The 19,363-nt window shown below is 41.1% G+C and overlaps 1 protein-coding gene across 3 annotated transcripts in view; it reads right to left on the bottom strand.

The window, feature by feature from the left end:
• Positions 1–19,363, bottom strand: part of TMEM135 (transmembrane protein 135) — a 396,582-nt gene that overhangs the window by 21,260 nt on the left and 355,959 nt on the right. For all 3 annotated transcript variants that reach the window (XM_026651656.1, XM_026651654.2, XM_026651655.1), the window contains 2 exons: positions 4,692–4,733; positions 3,754–3,900 (listed from right to left, as the gene is read on the bottom strand). In XM_026651656.1, the coding sequence (XP_026507441.1) occupies positions 3,754–3,900; positions 4,692–4,733 (189 nt within the window). The remainder of the gene's footprint in view (positions 1–3,753; positions 3,901–4,691; positions 4,734–19,363) is intronic.

Genomic DNA, 19,363 nt, shown 5'->3' with positions numbered 1-19,363 from the left:
GATCTACATGACCTGGAAACCAACTGATTTCGGGGGACAACTAATGAAATAACAGGGACAGGAGTGCGGTCAAAGGGTCAAAAGAAGGGGTGGGGAGCAAGGGAGGTTTAGGTAAGATATTAGGGAAAATGTCCTAACTATAAGGGTAGTTAAGCACTGGAAGAGGATTCCAAGGGAGGTTGTGGAATCCCCATCACTGGAACAGGTTGGACAAACACCTGTCAGGGATGGTCTAGGTATAATTGGTCCTGCCTCTGCACAGAAGGCTGAATTAGATAACCTCTTGAAGTCCTGTCCTACATTGCTATGATTCAAGTGTAAGGTTTTGTGTACTTTTATGAAGTCATCAAAGTACTGTACAAATAAAACAGTACTTTCTTAGTATTTCAGAAGTACATGTACATGAATTTTGATCCAATCCTCTTTTCCGTGCTAAGCTTGGGTAAATGTGCTATGCCTATGAATTCCCTACTTTGGCCAATGGGAAGGAATTATGAATCATCTGTCCAAGGCCATAGAGCTGTAGCAGGGCCATTCTGCAGCCGATGATCACTGACACGCTCCCCCCCGCCCACCCAAATTAGACTGATGCTGCTGTTTTGGCCAGGGATCCACTGGCCATACTGCAATCCCTCCCTGTACCATCCTGGGGCCTACTGGAGGGGACTGCAGAGGCCTCTCTCAACCATGACCATTCCAGTGCAGTGTAGTCCAGCTGTTCCACTATGGTACAGATTTTCTGTGGCCCTTATTTGGGATTAGGGTTTGGCTCAAAGCATAAAGAGGAGATGATTTTAGGGAGGATGGGATGTGTGGACTTCACAGTAATTAGACTTGTATGACACAGAATTAAAGGAAAGTCATTTCATACTAGCTCCAAAAACGATATTTTCTTGTAGTCAATTATTTGTGGTTTAATACAAAATAAATCACATAATTTATATACTGTGTCAAATATCTTGGAAGCTTTGAATCATGTATTGTAAAGTATATTGGCCATAAATCATCCACAAGGTTAGTTTATGTAGCAAAAATTGTAACAAGAACGTGATCAGGTTACAGACATTTAGAATCAATTATATCTGAAAGGAAACATATGGAAGAGAAACTTGAGAAAGTATTAGGATTAAAAATGCAATGGTTTTTGAATGTATGGGAAGAGGGAGTCTGGAAATCCCAAAGGAAGTATACTCCTCATTTGTTAATCATTTAGCCTTCTAATATTTAATAAATGCATTTTGGCTAGAGGGGCAGTGATCATGCCTCACTATTTTCAATTAGTTCACGTCAGGGGTATTTAAAACAGAATAGGTATGAAGAACAAGAAAGGGACGGGCCTTCTAGCTATCCCTTAGCTCAATGCTGGAGGTAAGTGTTTCTTTCTATTTGAAGTGCTTTCTCTCTGAAATAAGCACTCTTCACCACCCCTTTCACAACACGGAATACTTAGAACATCTGTTTCTCTACTGCCTGTCAAGAACATACCGTAACAAGGACCTAGTCCTAAAAAGGGGGCTGCACACCTTTCTCTCCCATGTAAGTAAACAGGAGCTGAGAGTGCTCAACCCACCTACTCTTATTTGTGTGGGTTCACTATAAATAATGCCCGGAAGGAGGCTTCTGCTGTGCTTGATTTACCATCACCAGAAGTATTACACTGGAGATTTAGCTAGTGCTCCACCTGTAGACTTATACTGCAGTAATGCTGGATTTGGGACATGGAAGGTCAACCGTGTTATCAAATGAAGAAGGGACAGGTAGGTGATGGAGTCTTGCTGCCCCACTTCAAAACCTTTGTCTATGGGAGAAAACAAGGGGTTTAAGGCTCTCCCAACGTTTTTTGCTGCAGATTAGAGGATGGACTAGAAGCTGACCCAGAACTTCCCTGCCAAAGTGGGGATAGTTGAAGGTTGCTCCTGGACCACTTCACCTCCAATAGGATGAGGAAGCAGTAGGTGAAAACCAGTGAGGATTTTAAGAGCACCCCTGGAATGTTCCTCCAGCGTGGGCAGAAGAGCCACAACGCTGCCCATAAACAGGAGAATCTCGAGTAGGATTAGAGAGGTTATGTTACCTCTGTACTCGGCACTGGTGCAAACGCTGCTGGAATACTGCATCCAGTTCTGGTGCCCACAATTCAAGAGGGATGTTGATAAATTGGAGAAGGTTCAGAGAAGAGCCATGGGAATGATTAAAGGATCAGAAATCATGTCTTACAGTGATAGACTCAAGGAGCTCAATCTATTTAGCTTCACAAAGAGGGGTGACTTGATTATAGTCTATAAATACAAAGATGGGGAACAAATATTTAACAATGGGCTCTTCAATCTAGCAGAGAAAGGTATAACATGATCCAATGGCTAGAAATTGAAGCTAGATAAATTCAGACTGGAAAAAAAGCACACATTTTTAATGGTGAGAGTAATTAACCATTGGAACAATTTACCAAGGGCGATAGTGGATTCTCCATCACTGACAATTTTTAAATCAGAACTGGTTGTTTTTCTATAGGATACGCTCTAGGAATTATTTTGGAGAAGTTCTATGGCCTGTGCTATACAGGCGGTCAGACTAAATGATCCCAATGGTCTCTTCTGGACTTAGAATTTATGAAGCAGTAGTCAGTCATTAAGCTATTCTTAAAGGGAACGGGCAAAAAACCCACAGAGCACACCAAAGCACTCTGGTCAAGGGTCCAATAATTTAGAACTGATTTAGTTTTTATTCCAGTTATCATAATTAAATCTACAACTGAAGTTAAAGTCATTTAGGGTCAAATTTACAAAAGTGCCTGAGTGACTTACAAAATTAAGTCTCCTTGGCTTAGGCTCCTAAGTGACTTAGGTACTTTTGAAAATGTTACCCTAAGACTCATTTTCAAAAGTGGCTTAGGCACTTAGCAGTCTACATTCCACTGATTTTCAATGGGACTTATTCTCCTAAATGCCTAGGTCAGTTTTGAAAAATTGTTTCGAAATGTTACCCTCAGTAATTTGCATAGTCTAAAAAATTAAATGCAAGTTGGAAAGTTTGATCAGAAATCAACAAAACAGATTAACTAAATCTGATCTATTTAGAGGCAAAGTACAAAAAAGCTGCAATGTTTATGAATAAACACTAAAAAATGAAGAGAGGGATTCTTCAAACAATTATATCAAGCACATTGCGGGTGCCTAATAAATAACAAGAAAATCTGAGATTCTTCAAAGCAATCTAAGAGTATTAGGTGCCAACTCCCACTGAATTTAGACTACAACCACAACATTAATAACAATAATAGCAGGAACATGTAAATGTTTTGCTATGGTTTCATGTCTCTTCTTGTAACTAACAATACAATCTCACAAACCCTGTGAAGTATTTGACATAGTGTACCCAGCCACTATATGCTCTATATGCTACTGAAGTGTTTAGTTGGGTACTAAATATCACCCTAACCGCTCCAAAATTAAAACAAATATACTATTTGCTTTTATATTACCTAGTTAGTGAATTGTATATCTTAAGTAATATGAGCTAATGCTAATAAATAGGTTTCTCTTTGTTTTGCTTTGTTTTTAATATAGCTCACCACTTTGTTATTGTTGTTACTCAATAAAATAAATATAAATCTCTTGAATACAAATTAAAAATAGCATGAAACACTGATGTTATATAAAATGGAATGAGCACATGTGAAACTGAGTAAAATAAAAAGGAATCAATCAGGGCTTGGGTTTGTTTTTGTTTTGTTTTGGTTTTTTTTGGACTCACACTTTGTCCACAAGTTTCTTTGTTAGAGCAATTATGTTCATTCGCCGCGATACTTCTTCCCGGTGCTTTATCTTTCTGTCTATTTTTGAAAATGCTACTTCTGGTGAAAATGAATGTGTGGGAATTTCTTCTTTACCTACAATAAACCTGGAAGGAAAAGGAAAACACAAGGCAATTATATTTCTTACTTTCAAACAAATCAAAAAACAAAATCTTCAAAAGTGGATTCCACAGAGTAGTGTTAATAATTTTCCGCACCTTTCAGCTCTTCTTTTGAGCACGGCCTGAGATCCCAACTTTAGGAGGCAGGCAAGTGTCATTATCCCCATTTTATCAAAAGCAACACAGGATCAGAGAAGTTGCACAAGGAAATGTCTGGCAGAGCTAGGAATAAAACCCAAGTTTCTAATATGACATACACAAGACTTAAACATGCACTGCGTTGCATATGGACATGCTGTGTCTATATGCCTCCTACGGTGCCTGTAAAATGGAGCCACTCCTGTATTCCCAGAGTGCTTTGTAAATATAAACTACCATTAACAAACATACAGGACCCAGGACAAGACACGGTAGCAATGGATTTCTGCTTATTCCCAGTAGAATGCTGGGATTTAGATTCCTGTCTCTGGAAGAGGAAATGTTTAACACTCCTTCTCTCACACACATCGCCTACCCCCATGCATTAGCACTGCATTCATTTATTGTAATTCCCCTTTTGTAAAATAGTCACACATTTGAAAACTCTCCTTTCCTGACAATTCTATATTATGGCCTCTTTGAAATATGCAGTATGTCTCAAAATACAGGAAGGGTTTACAACAGTACAGTTTCTCTTAAGGAAATTCTGGCCTCCTATAAAGCAGATTCCAGTATACGTTTCCCCAAAACGGTCAATTTGAGCTAAAACTACTGGGTTTGGTTTTTTAGATACTTACTTAAGTGCAGAGAATGTAAATCCTTTCAAACCATCTTTGCACCTGAAACAAAAAAAATTAGGCTTTTGGTTTTGTGTGACAATCTGCATACAATGAAAATAAAATCTCAGAGATAAAATATTGATGTAAAGCTGCCCAAGAACAACAACAATTTGGGGATAATGATTTGATTGTTACAAAGTCCAATAAAGGAAAATAAGTGTGTAACTAATTTATAGCCAACGGGGACAACACAGTTTTCAGCATGAAGCACACCATAGCCTTCGGGAATTTCTTGGGAGACAGTGGACAGAGAACACCCAGAACCTCCTGCATCAAAACTTCTTTGATCAAAACTGATAGGGATATGCAGATCTTTAAAGAAGAGAGATCTAGGTTCTACCCCTGCTGTGACCGTGAGACAAATATTGGCCATGGTCTACAGAAGTAACAACGTGAATTCTTAGGTGGCCACGGATTTGTTAGTTTTACAAAAAATGTTCATAACGAGCTTGACAAAACATAAACCTACTGAAAGGGATGAGAAGTGTTCTGCACACTTTTTTTTTTTTTTAAACACACTATGTTTGAGAGCCAGTGTCTTCCTTCATATGGGAGCTGAATCCTGCACTCCTTACTCTGGAAAAAACTTCCACTGTTAAAATCACAGCATGCCAATTTTATGGCAGTTGCTCTGGTTCTGCAGCCCTTCCCCATGAGTGTGTGGGACTATTTTTGTGAATAAGGGTAGCAAGAAAGGGCCCTAGATTTGTAAATGCTAATGTTGATTGCGGTATAATGTGTAAGATTTGCTCTAATACTTTGATGTTTTAATTGGCAACTGGAGTTTCAGGAGTTTGATGTTTTCTGAACTGGGTGTGTTGACTGCAACTGGAGCCTGCAGCTGCTACGGATTCTTCCTGGATGACTATCGGCGTACCAGTGTCCTGCTGCTAGGGAAGCAAAGAGCAGCACTTTTTACTCTAGATATTTGTATTTTTTTTCTTTTTAGAGGGCTGTAAATCAGAGGGGAATAGATCATGATGAAAGTGCACTCCAGACAGAATATATAACACATAAAAAAAGCTGCTATTTTATTCCATCAGTTAAAGAATACATTTTATACTAACAAAGGATAAAATCCTGCCATTATGATAGCCAGTTGCCAAGGCTGGGAGAGTAGCAGTGGTTGAGCAGAAGGTCCTTGTGCCATGCTGCCCACGCAGGCAGGGCTGGCTCTGGCTTTTTTGCCGCCCCAAGCAAAAAAAAACTGCGAGGGGGCCGGAGCGGTGAAGCAAAAAAAAAAACAAACCCCACCTGCGGGGCAGCTGGAGCGGCAAAGCACACACACACACACACACACACACACACACAAAAACACCTGCAGGGTGGCCGGAGTGGCAAAGCACACACACACATACACACAAAACACCTGCGGGGTGGCCGGAGCAGCAAAGCGCGCACACACACACACACACACACACACACACAAAACATCTGCGGGGTGGCCGGAGCAGCAAAGCGCACGCACACACACACACACACACACACACACACACACACACACACACACACACACACACAAAACACCTGTGGGGCGGCCAGAGTGGCAAAGCAGGAAAACAAACAAACAAACAAAAAAACCCTGCAGGGGGGCCGGAGCCAGGGGGACTCCCTGTGCTGCAGACGTGCAACGGAGTGCGCGCCCGGTCTAGCGGGGGGGGGGAGAAGGGGGAGAGAGAGAAGGGGGGCGGCCAGGGTTTCAGCGGGGCGCTCGCCATGCGACCCCTCCCACTGCGCCACCTGCCGGGAGGGCTCTGCGCTGCTCCGGTCGGCTGGGAGGGAAGGACATGGGCTGCCCTGCCGAGTTTGCTGCAGGGTGCTCCCCTCCTCCGCGCCGCCCCCTACAGGGTGGCTGGAGCGGCAAACCAAAAAGAAAAAGAAAAAAAAAGGGCGGTCGGAATTCCGCCCCTTGGAATCTGCCGCCCCAAGCACGAGCTTGCTCGCCTAGTGCCTGCAGCCGGCCCCGCACACAGGCCAAGATGCCTCAGGAAAGCTTGGGGCACAACCATCCCTAGGACATGTAACTGCTACTCCAAGAAAGGAGCAGGTGTAGAGCATTTAGTGCCTGTTGCTGATGGCAGTATGTGTATGGGAAAGTGGCTTGGATTACTGACCAGGCTTCCCTGGGACTATGTACCACTGGATACATGTTATACACCCCCGCACAGACCATCATTCAGTTGCCCTCCTGCTCTTGGATGTGCTAATAAGGAGGAAAAGGCTTCTCATGCTGTCTTTCCCCTTTATCCCAGCAAGACTGAACACAAGATGACAGAATGTCAGCAAAAATGTTTAGATACATTTAGCTGAAGAAAGAAATTCACAAATCAACAAAGTCTTTCTTTATGCTGGGGTCCACATGTGCTCTTGGTGAGATGTCAAAACACTAAGTTCCCTTGGGAAATGCTTCTGCTTCACAAAGGAAAGGACTCACACACACATTTAAAGGGATTTATTCTCAACTATGTGCAAAGCTCTCATGAATGGGCAAGCATAATTACACCCAATATTAGGGAAGCAGAACCAAATATAGTTACTGTTGTAAAAGCTGCGGTGCCCCAAAATATAATATTTTATATAGGACCACAGGTGTTCATGATACCTTACAGACCATAAAAAACCCCGTTAATACTAACACCTTTAATTTATAGAGCCTTTTAGCTGAAGATTTAAAGTGTTTTACAAACTTAAAGACTCAGAACACACCTGTAGGAAACAGCAGGTAAGAATAATTATACCAGTTTTACAAAGATAATCCGAGACACAAAGAGTTAGGTGGCTTGCACCCAAAATCACATAGCAAATCACTGGGTACAGCTTGGAATGGAACCCAGGAGTCCTGACACCCAGCTCTAATAAAAAAACCACATATTCCTGGATCCGGAGTTAGGCCCCGATCCTGCATGTGGGTGACTGTGTGAAGCCCCACTGACTTCAGGGAGTTCCATACAGTCTGCTTGTAGGCGATCAACTAAAATTGGGGCCTTAGTTTCTCATTTTATTGTTTCTTGTGGCAGTCTTATTTGCTCAGAATACAAACAAATAAAATGTGCAATTTAAGTTTAAATACACAAACAGTCATTTCGAGAGTTTTCTACAAACAGAGAAGTAATTACAGTGCAACCCTGAAAAGTCATTTTGCCTCAATCTTGCAGCTTCTGTTTGCAAATGCTGCAACAATTATTACATCATTACACCAGTAGATGTCCCTAATCAACTATTATTCAAGCGGGGACAGATCTGGGGAAATTCTTGACCAACATTGTTTCACTAGTAATTTTCTTTTAAACTCGCATCAAAGAAAGCAATTAATAAATGCAGCACTGATCTTAAAACACTACCAGACATCTAAGTTACTCAAATGCAAAACACTTAAAATGTATCCATTACCCTAGGAAACATTAAAAACATTTCTGTACAACCTTTCATAATGCCTATCCTCATTAGCCATCTGTGATAATTAATTCCCACCTAGTTATTAGTTTGTGTGAGAGTCATTATCAGAGTTACGGTATCACTATTATTTACCATTGTATTCATGTGAAACTTTCCAAACAAAATGTACCACCAGTTACATATATGGCTTAATGCAGGGGTTCTCAACCTTTTTCTTTCTGAGGCTCCCCCAACATACTATAAAAAACTCTATGGCCCACCTGAGCCACAACAACTAGTTTTCTGCATATAAAAGCAAGGACCGGCATTAGGGGGTAGCAAGCAGTGCAACTGCCTGGGGCCCCATGCCACAGGGGCCCCCAGGAAGCTAAGTTGCTCAGGCTTCGACTTCAGCCCCAGGTGGAAGGGTTCAGGGCCCCGGGCTTCAGCCCCATGGGCCCCAGAGAGTCTAACACTGGCCCTTGCTTGGCAAACCCCCTGAAACCTGCTTGCGGCCCCCAGGAGGCCCCGGACTCCTGGTTGAGAACCACTGGCTTAGCGTATAAGCAATATTACAGATATTCTATTTGGAGTTCTATTTACAGCTCAGGTTTATTTAGTTTAAAATGAAGGTTAAGGGGTGACTTGATTGCAGTGTATAAGTACCTAGATGGGAAACAAATATTTGACCATGGGCTCTTCAATCTAGCAGTGAAAGGTATAACATGATCCAATGGCTGGGAGTTGAAGATAGACAAATTCCGACTGGAAAATAGGCATAAATTTTTAACAGAGAGAGTAATTGCCATTGGAACAATTTACCAAAGGTTGTGGTGGATTCTCCATCACTGACAATTTTTAAATCAGGGTATTTTTCTAAAAGATATGTTCGAGGAATTATCTTGGTAAAGTTCTAAACTGCTAACAGTAATACAATCAGCATATGGTATCTTTTCTCACAACCCTGAAAATCATTGGGCCAGATTCTCAACCCCCCAGTTTGGTATCTTTTGGGCATCCTGAGCGGCACGAAGGGCACATACTCTGGCTGCAGCTGGCCAGTTGAGAATTTTCCCTCCAGAGGTGAATTTTCCACTGATGAAAAGCCAGATGAGCCAGCTCCTATGCCAACTGTTTCTTTCTAGTACAGGGGTAGGACAGAAGAGAGAGGGAATGGAGCAGAGCTCTAGGATACTCTAACTTATGTCAGGGCTACAGTGGGGTGAGTGTGACAACCCCATAAACAGTCCAGGGGTCCTCTAACTTCTTGTGCCCAACAGATCTTGGCACAGGAGAGACTCTGGCCCACGTTATCCAAAATACCAGTTGAAGAAAAATATAATTTGAGGACACACACACACATTCCCCTAAAGGGAGCTACTCTTGCCACAATCTAGCACAGCTCTCCTGTGTGGAAGCAAAATTCGGCCAGACTTAACAGTCAAGTCTTGAACCAACTCTAATTTTGTTGAGAGAGGCACGCTTAATTTCTAACCAGTTTGTGGGGAAGGGAAGGGAAGGGAAGGGAAGAGGTCTCCTCACCAAGCTGTAGGGCTAAAAGCCAGCTATTATATTTTCAATTTCTTTTATTGGCATTCCTTGCTAAGACCTTTCTAAAGACTCACCCTCTGTGATTGACTGACATGCTCTGCTCAAGAAGTCAGCTGGGGAAAGGAGTTTAATTACTGTCGTTTCACCCACTGTACTTGTCGGGAGAATGTGACACGTGACACATTTACTGAAAAATCACAATTACTTATGTTATTCTTCAAGGTAAAAGTAAATTAGAAAATGCAACTTTCCCTACATTGATTTTCATTAGGGCTGTGTGCTTTGGGAATTAAGCTCACTCTTTTGCAGGAAGAAGTACCATGGCCTAACAATTTACTGGTTGTGACAGAATATGTTTAAGAAGGATTAACGTATAAAGTAGGTGTCACCTACCAGTCCAAAGACTAAGCCTAGTAGCCAGGGGAGAAAATGCCCAAGTTGTCACACCATGCAGCCATGCCCCACAAACCACAGCCCCTGCAATTTCAAGGAGTAAAAGTTGTCCACTCTTCAGTGTGAACTGTACTTCTTGTAATGCATTGTCAATCAACTTCCTATTTTATACACTTTAAATGCAGGTTACACTCTCTCTTGCTTCTGTTGTAACATCTTTCTTTTCCTTGCTTCTTTCCACTGTGTCCCATTGAAACATATAATGTGTCATTTTCCTGAGTTGCTTTCTGTGTCTGTCTCCTCTTTTCCTTCTCTCTCCCTCTACTCACTTGCAGCCTCTTTCTCTCCTTTCCTTGATACTAGTATTTTAACCTCTTCCTCTATAGTTTCTCTTTCCTTTCTCCTATTTCTCTCCTGTCACTCCCAATACCACAATTCTTTTTTTTAACCTATCCTATCAATATCTCTTGCACCCACCAGCTCAATTCTTTTTTTGCCTATCAGAATCAAATGGATTGGGAGTGAAAGGGTGGATTTTTAATTAATAGCTCTGGAGAAAAATGGTTTCTATATGATCCATGAGACACTGGAGCTCAAGTGGACATAATGGATGTCTGGGCCACCTCCATAATGATTTTGACCCAAAGAGGTGGGCATGTAAACAGGTATTAGCCCAAGTTTAGTTCTACTGCAAGCCATCTGAGAACTGCTTGTATATTTGATGCCTTTGAAATATGGAAGTGAGGTTCAGTAATGTTTAACTCTCCCATAAGACCTGAAAGAGATACATATTACTCAATGGGATCAAATGACATCTCAAAACCATTCATTCCAAGCCAATAATATCTTTACCATAAGTCTCCTTGTACAAAATGAAATATCAGAGATATATGGACAAAGGTACAGCCAACCTCTCTCTCTGGCCTCTCAATCAGGCCTGGGGAGATAAGGCTGAGGCCAAAGCAGACTTTAATAGCTCTTTCTGGTGTTTTTCACACTGTGTGAGCAGGTCTTTTAGCTGTTAAGCCATGATTTCTAATAACAAGTGTTCGTAAGCTTTATTAAATCTGCACTGACCCTTCACTACAACTGAGCTTTGCAACAAGAACCAGATTCAACTCAGAAACACCAATGTAAACACAAAGTGACTCCAAAAAAGAACAGGAGTACTTGTGGCACCTTAGAGACTAACAAATTTATTAGAAGTGGGTTGTAGCCCACGAAAGCTTATGCTCTAATAAATTTGTTAGTCTCTAAGGTGCCACAAGTACTCCTGTTCTTTTTGCGGATACAGACTAACACGGCTGCTACTCTGAAAAGTGACTCCACTAATTCTATGGAGTTAGTTGCTCCAGATTTACACCAGCATGGGTCAGAGAAGAATTTGCTCCAGTGTCTTACCATTAGAGATGGAAACCAAACCAAACCTCAAATGTGAACTCACAACCCAAATTTTTGGGCAGGGAAGGGTTCAGATTTGAAACCCTGGATCAAAACCTACACTTGCGGTTTTGATTCTGTGTGGGATCTAGAACCATAACAAGCCTATTTTCCTGATCCATTTCCAAATGTGGCCCAAGAGGTTAAAATGTGTAAGTTTTGACATTTGGGGCTCAAATCTTTTGAGAACAGTTTACAACATTTCAGTGCCACTTATCCTGAAGATGAACCATATCTAATGTTCAGTCAGCGGGTAATATATGTCATCTGGATTCAAACACTCTTTCTTTAGTCCATCTCTACTAATTAGGCAGCTTTAGCAAGAAAGTTTTGGAATAATCTATTTTTTCTTTATCATTTTGGCCTTGTTAGTAACAACTACAATTCTCTAATTAAATTATATCTTCTCAAAGGGAATATCATCTCAAAGCTTACGTACCCTACAGAAAGGCACCTTTGATATACATATGACAGATAGAAAGTATCTATGCTACCCAAAAAAGAACCAGGTAGAGCTGTTGTAATCCTGGCTGGACAATCACCATTTTATGACAAGTCAGATTGTAACGTAAGTCCTACAAGCATTGAGCAGACATCATATCAAAGCCTCTGGGAGGGAAAGTAAGATATTCCACTCACCAGCTGCTGTTCACATTAAAGAATTCTTCCCTAATATCAAACCTAAGCCTTTGCATCCTTCAGACTCCTTCTCCGTGTCCTATGACCTACTAAGACTGTGAAAAATTCCCGTCCTTCATTTTTACATTGCTTCCTATAAAAATCATGACTGGTGTGGAGAAAGTAAATAAGGAAGTGTTATTTACTCCTTCTCATAACACAAGAACGAGAGGTCACCAAATGAAATTAATAGGCAGCAGGTTTAATACAAACAAAAGGAAGTATTTCTTCACACAACGCACAGTCAACCTGTGGAACTCTTTGCTAGAGGATGTTGTGAAGGCCAAGACTATAACAGGGTTAAAAAAAGAACTAGATAAGTTCATGGAGGATAGGTCCCTCAATGGCTATTAGCCAGGATGGGCAGAAGCTAGGACACAATCCCTGTTTGCCAGAATCTGGGAATGGGCGACAGAGGATGGATCACTTGATGATTACCTGTTCTGTTCATTCCCTCTGGGGCACCTGGCATTGGCCGCTGTCGGAAGATAGGATACTGGGCTAGATGGACCATTGGTCTGACCCGGTATGGCCGTTCTTATGTACCTTCCAGGGAAGGCTGTTTACCAGAAGCTGAAGTGCTCTGGGTACATTGCCTCTGTAGAGGCGCACTGCAGCAGCACAGCCATGAAGTGCTGGTGTGGCGCACACCATTTGCCCACTGGCACTGTAGAGATTGGTTCAGCATAGGAATATACCCTGGGCTTTATTAACCTTTCCCACAGTCAGGCAGGTCTAGGCGCAGACATGGCAACAGGGAAAAGGTTGGGTTCCAGAGCTGGACAGTGTGGTGCACCACATTCCCAGAGCTGCTGCACAGGGCCTCTGTGCAGATGGACTATGCCAGGATCTCCTGTGGATCCTGAGGGATATGTGAGGTTTGTTGGTGGGCCTTGCAACTCATTCCACAGGAGAGGGAGGGATGAAGCTTCCCCCCTCCCCGAATGATGTAGAAGAAACTCTGAGCAAATTCCTTCCCTTACCCCTCTTCACCTCCATTTACCATGGAAGGTGCCTAGGGTTGCCAATTTTGGTTGGACATATTCCTGGAGGTTTCATCACATGACATAATCTTTAATTAAAGATTAATCTTTAATTCCTGGAGACTCCAGGACAATCCTGGGGGGCTGGCAACCCTAAAGGCGACAATCCTTCCCAGTGTGACGGAGACTATTCCAAGACTGTTCGTACAGCCGTAAAGAATAACCATTCCCAGTTACAGGAGCCAAGCATTTTATAACCATGTTCAGAATGAACTGCTTTAAAATGGTTTGGGATCATAAGGCACAACCCACGATCCTGGAAAGGAAATCTGCAGGGGCAATTTTATGACAGAGAAAGGCTTTATAAACTATAACCATTTTTCTCCCACAAGTTTTCTCAAGCTGTAAACTATACATTTAGTTTTCCTTTGCCCAAAGGGCTTATCTACTCAGACCAGTCCTGGGAAAAAAATATGAAGGAAATTATTAAAGATAGCATCAACAAAAGAACCTTGTTTCCCAATCCACTATTTTTAATGTAAATTATGTCATGTTAGCTGGCATCACCCTATGGGGAAAGGGAGAGTTCGGTGATTTAAAGGAAAATGTAAAACCACTGCAGTAATATAGTCTCATTGCAAATAAATAAATAGAAAGTACATATATACATTTGAAAACTAAAGTCATGCTCTGAAACCATCTTTAAACAGATCTTGACTATTGTTCCAGGTTTCCCCATAGTGTGGACAAGGCATAACTTTTCAAAAATATATTTCAAATTTCAGATTAAAAAATTAACTGCATTGATGTCAAAAGTAGATGATCTGAAACTGTCAATTTTACTTAGAGCAGTCAATATTGCAGCATAGTTGGGGTACAAATGCAAGAAGAGAACAAACTAAGGAAATCTTCAAAAAGAACGAGGAGTACTTGTGGCACCTTAGAGACTAACAAATTTATTTGAGCATAAGCTTTCGTGGGCTAAAACCTACTTCATCGGATGCATGCAGTGGAAAATACAGTAGGAAGATATATATACACAGAGAACATGAAAAAATGGGTGTTGCCATACCAATTATAACGAGAGTAATCAATTAAAGTGGGTTATTATCAGCAGGAGAAAAAATACTTTTGTAGTGAAATCTTGTTTCATTTTTCTTCCATACATGAAAAGGACATGGATGCAGGTAGTTATGTAGCATGACTGCAGTATAATTGTGTTCACATTTGGCATATCCATAAGAAACATCTGAGTTCTAGTTACTGCTCCAGAGTTACACAATTAAATTCCTTCTGAAATTTAGAAATGCTGAGCGTGTTTTATCATTTAAATCAAATCGAAATGTCTTTTAATTGTGCTTGAATTGCAAAATGACCTCCTATTAATTAATTTTTTTTAATTAATGGAGATATCCCATCTCCTAGAACTGGAAGGGACCTTGAAAGGTCATCAAGTCCAGCCCCCTGCCTTCACTAGCAGGATCAAGTACTGATTTTGCCTCAGATCCCTAAGTGGCCCCCTCAAGGATTGAACTCACAACCTTTGGTTTAGCAGGCCAATGCGCAAACCACGGAGCTATCCCTCCCTCCTCTAGTGATACCTCAGTCTGGGACAATTCCTTAGGGCTTGTCTTCACTACCGCTTTCCCATCGATGTAATTACTCCACCTCAATGGGAGGCGGAAGCTATGTTGACAGGAGTCAATGTAACTTACGTCGCTCAGGGAGGTGTTTTTTTCAGACCCCTGAGCGACATAAGTTACATCCACTTAAGCGGTAGTGTAGATAAGCCCTTAGATTTGTCACCTAAAAAGAATGGCTCAGGTGTGGGAATCTCCCTCACATCCTCTACAGTGAAGAGTGATGGAAAGAATTCATTTAGCTTCTCTGAATGGCCTTGTTTATCTTGCGTGCTCTTTTAGCACCTTGATATTTCAGCGGCCCCACTGATTGTTTGGCAGGCTTTCCTGCTTCTGGTGTATTTAAAAAATGTCTTGCTGTTAGTTTTTGAGTCTCTTGCCAGTTGCTCTTCAAATTATTTTTTGGCCTGCCTAATTATATGTAACCCCTCTGGGGTTTAGAGAGCATGGCCCCTTTAAATCTTTGTCCTGAGGGGAGAAAGTGCTGATTGTCCCAGGAAATGCTGGGGTGTTTTTTGGGGGGGAGGGGGCGGGGAGAGGAAAAGGAGAGGGCGCGTGTGTCTGGAGCTCCAGACAGAAGGGCTGCAGCAAGCAAGCCCTCACAGAGTGAAGCAGCCGAGAATCTGCCTGAAGCCAGGGAGGAGCAGAGCGGCCGAGTGGGGACACCCCAGGACAGGAGCCAGAAGGAACACCGTGCCAGGGAGAAATTGCCCGAGAAGGCCAAATCAGAGCTGGACCCAGTATCACTGCTACCCAGAGCTGTATGGGGCTGGGAGTACTGGGGCTTGTGACTTTGCCTTGGGAATAAGGAGGGAGGCTATAGCTAGCTAGGTGGGGAGGTTGTCGCTCTGTGTGGGTTTGCAGAAAGCTGCAGAAGAGGGCACTGGAGGGGTTTGCTGGGGAAAGTTTCCTGGTGCCACACCAAAGATGACCAGGAGCACCGAAGACTCACCACCAGACTGGAACTTTGCCCCGAACTTCCCAACTCTTAGTGCAGACACACTGCTCAGTGTCTGCCCTTTCAGACTCTGTTGTTTTTCTCCATTCATCCCGCTGTGAATACATATTTCTCGTACTATTCCGGTATCTGTGTGTGTTCACTTTGGGGGATTTGAAACAGGTGCCCCTGCAGTGGAAAGGACTTTCCCTTCTGCATTCCTGCCTGTGTCTTTTCCTGGCCGGAGCTGCAGCAGACTCCATCTTGGCCACAAGGGCGCTAAAGTTACATATACTTTTACACTTGGCTTGACAGAGTTTATGCTCCTTTCTACCTTCCTCAGTAGGATTCGACTTCCAGTTTTTAAAGGATGCCTTTTTGCCTTTAGCTGTTTCTTTTACTCTATTGTTATAGCCATGATGGCATTTTTGGGGTCCTCTTACTGTTCTTTTTAATTTGGGGTAGATGTTTAATTTGAGCCCCTATTATGGTGTTTTTAAGATGTTTCCATGCAGCTTGCAGGCATTTCATTCTTTTAATTTCTGTTTAACCAGCGCCCTCATTTTTGTGTAGTTCCCCTTTCTGAAGTTAAATGCTACTGTGATGGGCTTCTTTGGAATTTCCCTTTCCCAACATAAGGATGTTAAATTTAATTATATTATGGATGTTATTACCAAGCGGTTCAGCAATATTCACCTCTTGGACACGATTCTGCACTCCACTTAGGACTAAATCAAGAATTGCCTCTCCCCTTGTTGGATTCAGGACTAGTTTCTCCAAGCAGCAGTTATTAATGGTGTCTAGAAACTTTATTTCTGCATCCTGTGCTGAGGTGACATGTACCCAGGGAATATAGGCATAGCTGAACTCCCCTGTTATTATTGCATTTTCTATTTTATTTCCCTGAGTATTTCACAATCATTTTTCACCATCCTGGCAGGGGGCTGGTAGTATATTCCTACTGATCTATTCTTATTATTCAACCATGGGATTTCTAGCCATAGAGATTCTATGGTGCAGTTTGATTCATTTAAATGTTTTCCTATATTTGATTCTATGCTTTCTTTCACATATAGTGCCATTCCCCCACCAGCACGGTCTACTCGGTCATTCCTATATATTTTATACCCTGGTATTACTGTGTCCCATTGATTATCATCGTTCCACCAAGTTTCTGTAATGCCTATTATATCAATATCCTCATTTAATACCATGCACTCAAGTTTACCCATCTTAGTATTTAGACTTTTAGCATTTCTATACAAACACTTTCAAAATGAGTGGGATTTCAAGATGGCAATAACATAGAAAAGGTCACTCAATTTCTTATATAACACACACAAAAACATTATTTAACAACAATTAATACTGCAGCAGGATATGCTCCACCCACCCAAAACCTTAAAAATATGCAAATAAAAAGTTAAGGGAAAAGTCTCCAGGACTCAATGCCACTTTTAGCACAGTTATACATTCTAACACTTCCATCTTTAAAAGACAGAAAAAATATGCACCCCAACTTTATCAAATTGTGCTTTTTATACAAAACCTTAACTCTGGCCTAATGCTCTCTCATATTACTGACTGTCTCACATTCTAAACGTGTGCAGCCTTATTCCACTTTAACATTTCAGAGGTCACAGTTAATGTTGGTCACACTTAAAATTTCTTCTGCTTTTGAAAGATTCTACTAGTTTGAGATGGATTCCATGTACTTAAAATGAACGCTGCTGGAACTAGTAATATTGCTCAAAAAAGCCCACTTTTTAAAATTAGACCATTGTAAGTAGTGGATTAATGGACATCAAATCTTGGCAACAAAACAGAATATTTGATTGGCAATCAAATGTAAGGTTTTGACGATAGCATTCCCCACTCTGAATCCAGAATTGTAACTTGACTTCAGTATAAACAGTTTTCCTTTTCACTTCAGTGTCACATTCTTGTTAGAATTGCTTTTCTACAAATGTAATTGCTTGGATTCCTCAGGTTGACTTGAATGGGACTACTCAAAGTTAAGCACACACTTAAATGATTTTCTGGATCAGGACTCAGCACTTTGCAGGATCAATCCCTAGAGAGTAGGTGGGAGTGGGGTGAAGAAGAAAATAAAAGCAAGATAATGAATGTCCACATCATAAGATGGTCATGTGATCAAAAGAGCAAATTTTTTCTATCTATCTATCTATCTATCTATCTATCTCCAAATGCCTCTTTTACATAGCCATTAGTAGTTTACAGGAAATATTTCAGCCCTTGAGTTTAAGGCAAGCCACTGACATCTGAATTCAATTACTGCAGCGTTTTTTTTCTGCTTGGCAAAAGTGTGAGGACTGCTCGAGTACCAACTCTGAGTGACACCAGACGTACACACTTAAAAATTCTTAGTGTGTCTGGGAAGAAAAACAGTTGTCAAAGAAACACAAAGTTTTGTATGAGAACTTGAACTCACGGTAGTTTACAACAGTGCTGAGGGTGTGTATTGCATTTGTGACTTACAAGGTGCACTTTGCTTTTGCCATCTAATATGCTTATTCAAGAGTGTATGTATTTGTCCAGGAGTACAGCATTCTGTACCAGTGACAAGTCATTTCTCTCCTAGCAAGACAATAGACACACCTCTGGAATTCACATTTTCACTGACCTCCAACTGACCCGTGATTACACAGGGAGAGACAGAAGTTGTTTTACCTGATTCTTTTGTACATAAAAAATGGCTCTGATAGACCTAAAGCACTAACAATTATATCTGCTGCTCCTATGTTCGTAATTTTATTTCACAGCACAAGTTTCAGTCAAACCAGAGCTATGTAGTATAGCTTTGGAGTTCCATTCCAGAACATATTTACACACAGACCATACCACCTTTAGAGGAAACTGTAAGACATGCCTTCCTGCAAAAGCCTTCTTGCAATAACATTAGAAGAATGACTGATATAGCAGAGATAAATTCCACGTATTCTAGCAACGCTTAAGAAAGAAAGGTACAGAAGATGCCAGTTCTGTGACCTAAACGTGAATTTTACTTTAAGTTGTTAGCACCAGAAACCAGAGTGATGGACATACTATAAATATATATATATACTGTTTTATCAAAAGATTTCATTGCATATAGAGCTGATTATTTTTAGGTCTCGTATTTATTGAACAAACACTAGTGGTTCTGAACTTTACACATATGCTTGTCATTCAGCTCCTGATATTACACGCAAGACCCAAGTTTAGGCATTCCTTTATACCAATATAAAATGCTAATACAAAAAAGTTAAACTAATGGTCTTTTTAAAATCAAATCCTAACCTTTTATCCCATCTCATCTCTACACTAACTATAATTGCTGTTTGTTTTAAAACTTTCATTTCATCACTATTATTAACCATGAAATAACAGCAGCATTCCTGTAGTAAGCTTTTTCAGTTCCAAACTTCTACCATACCAAGCAGCAGTCAGATAGCTTAAGAAGGTTAGCATGCAATTCACATTGCTCTGAGTATTTCTTATCACTTCAAATGCTGTATTTAAATTTACAGAGAGGAAATGTAGTTTACTTATTATGATATGATTGGGGGCTATTTTCCAAAATACCTAAGACCCATTGACTTTAAAAAAATCATAGAATCATAGAATATCAGG

Source organism: Terrapene carolina, unplaced genomic scaffold (genome assembly GCF_002925995.2).
Source record: "Terrapene carolina triunguis isolate 2854851 unplaced genomic scaffold, T_m_triunguis-2.0 Scaffold97, whole genome shotgun sequence".
Classification (NCBI taxonomy): Eukaryota; Metazoa; Chordata; order Testudines; family Emydidae; genus Terrapene; species Terrapene triunguis.
This window is presented reverse-complemented; position numbering and strand designations above follow the sequence as displayed.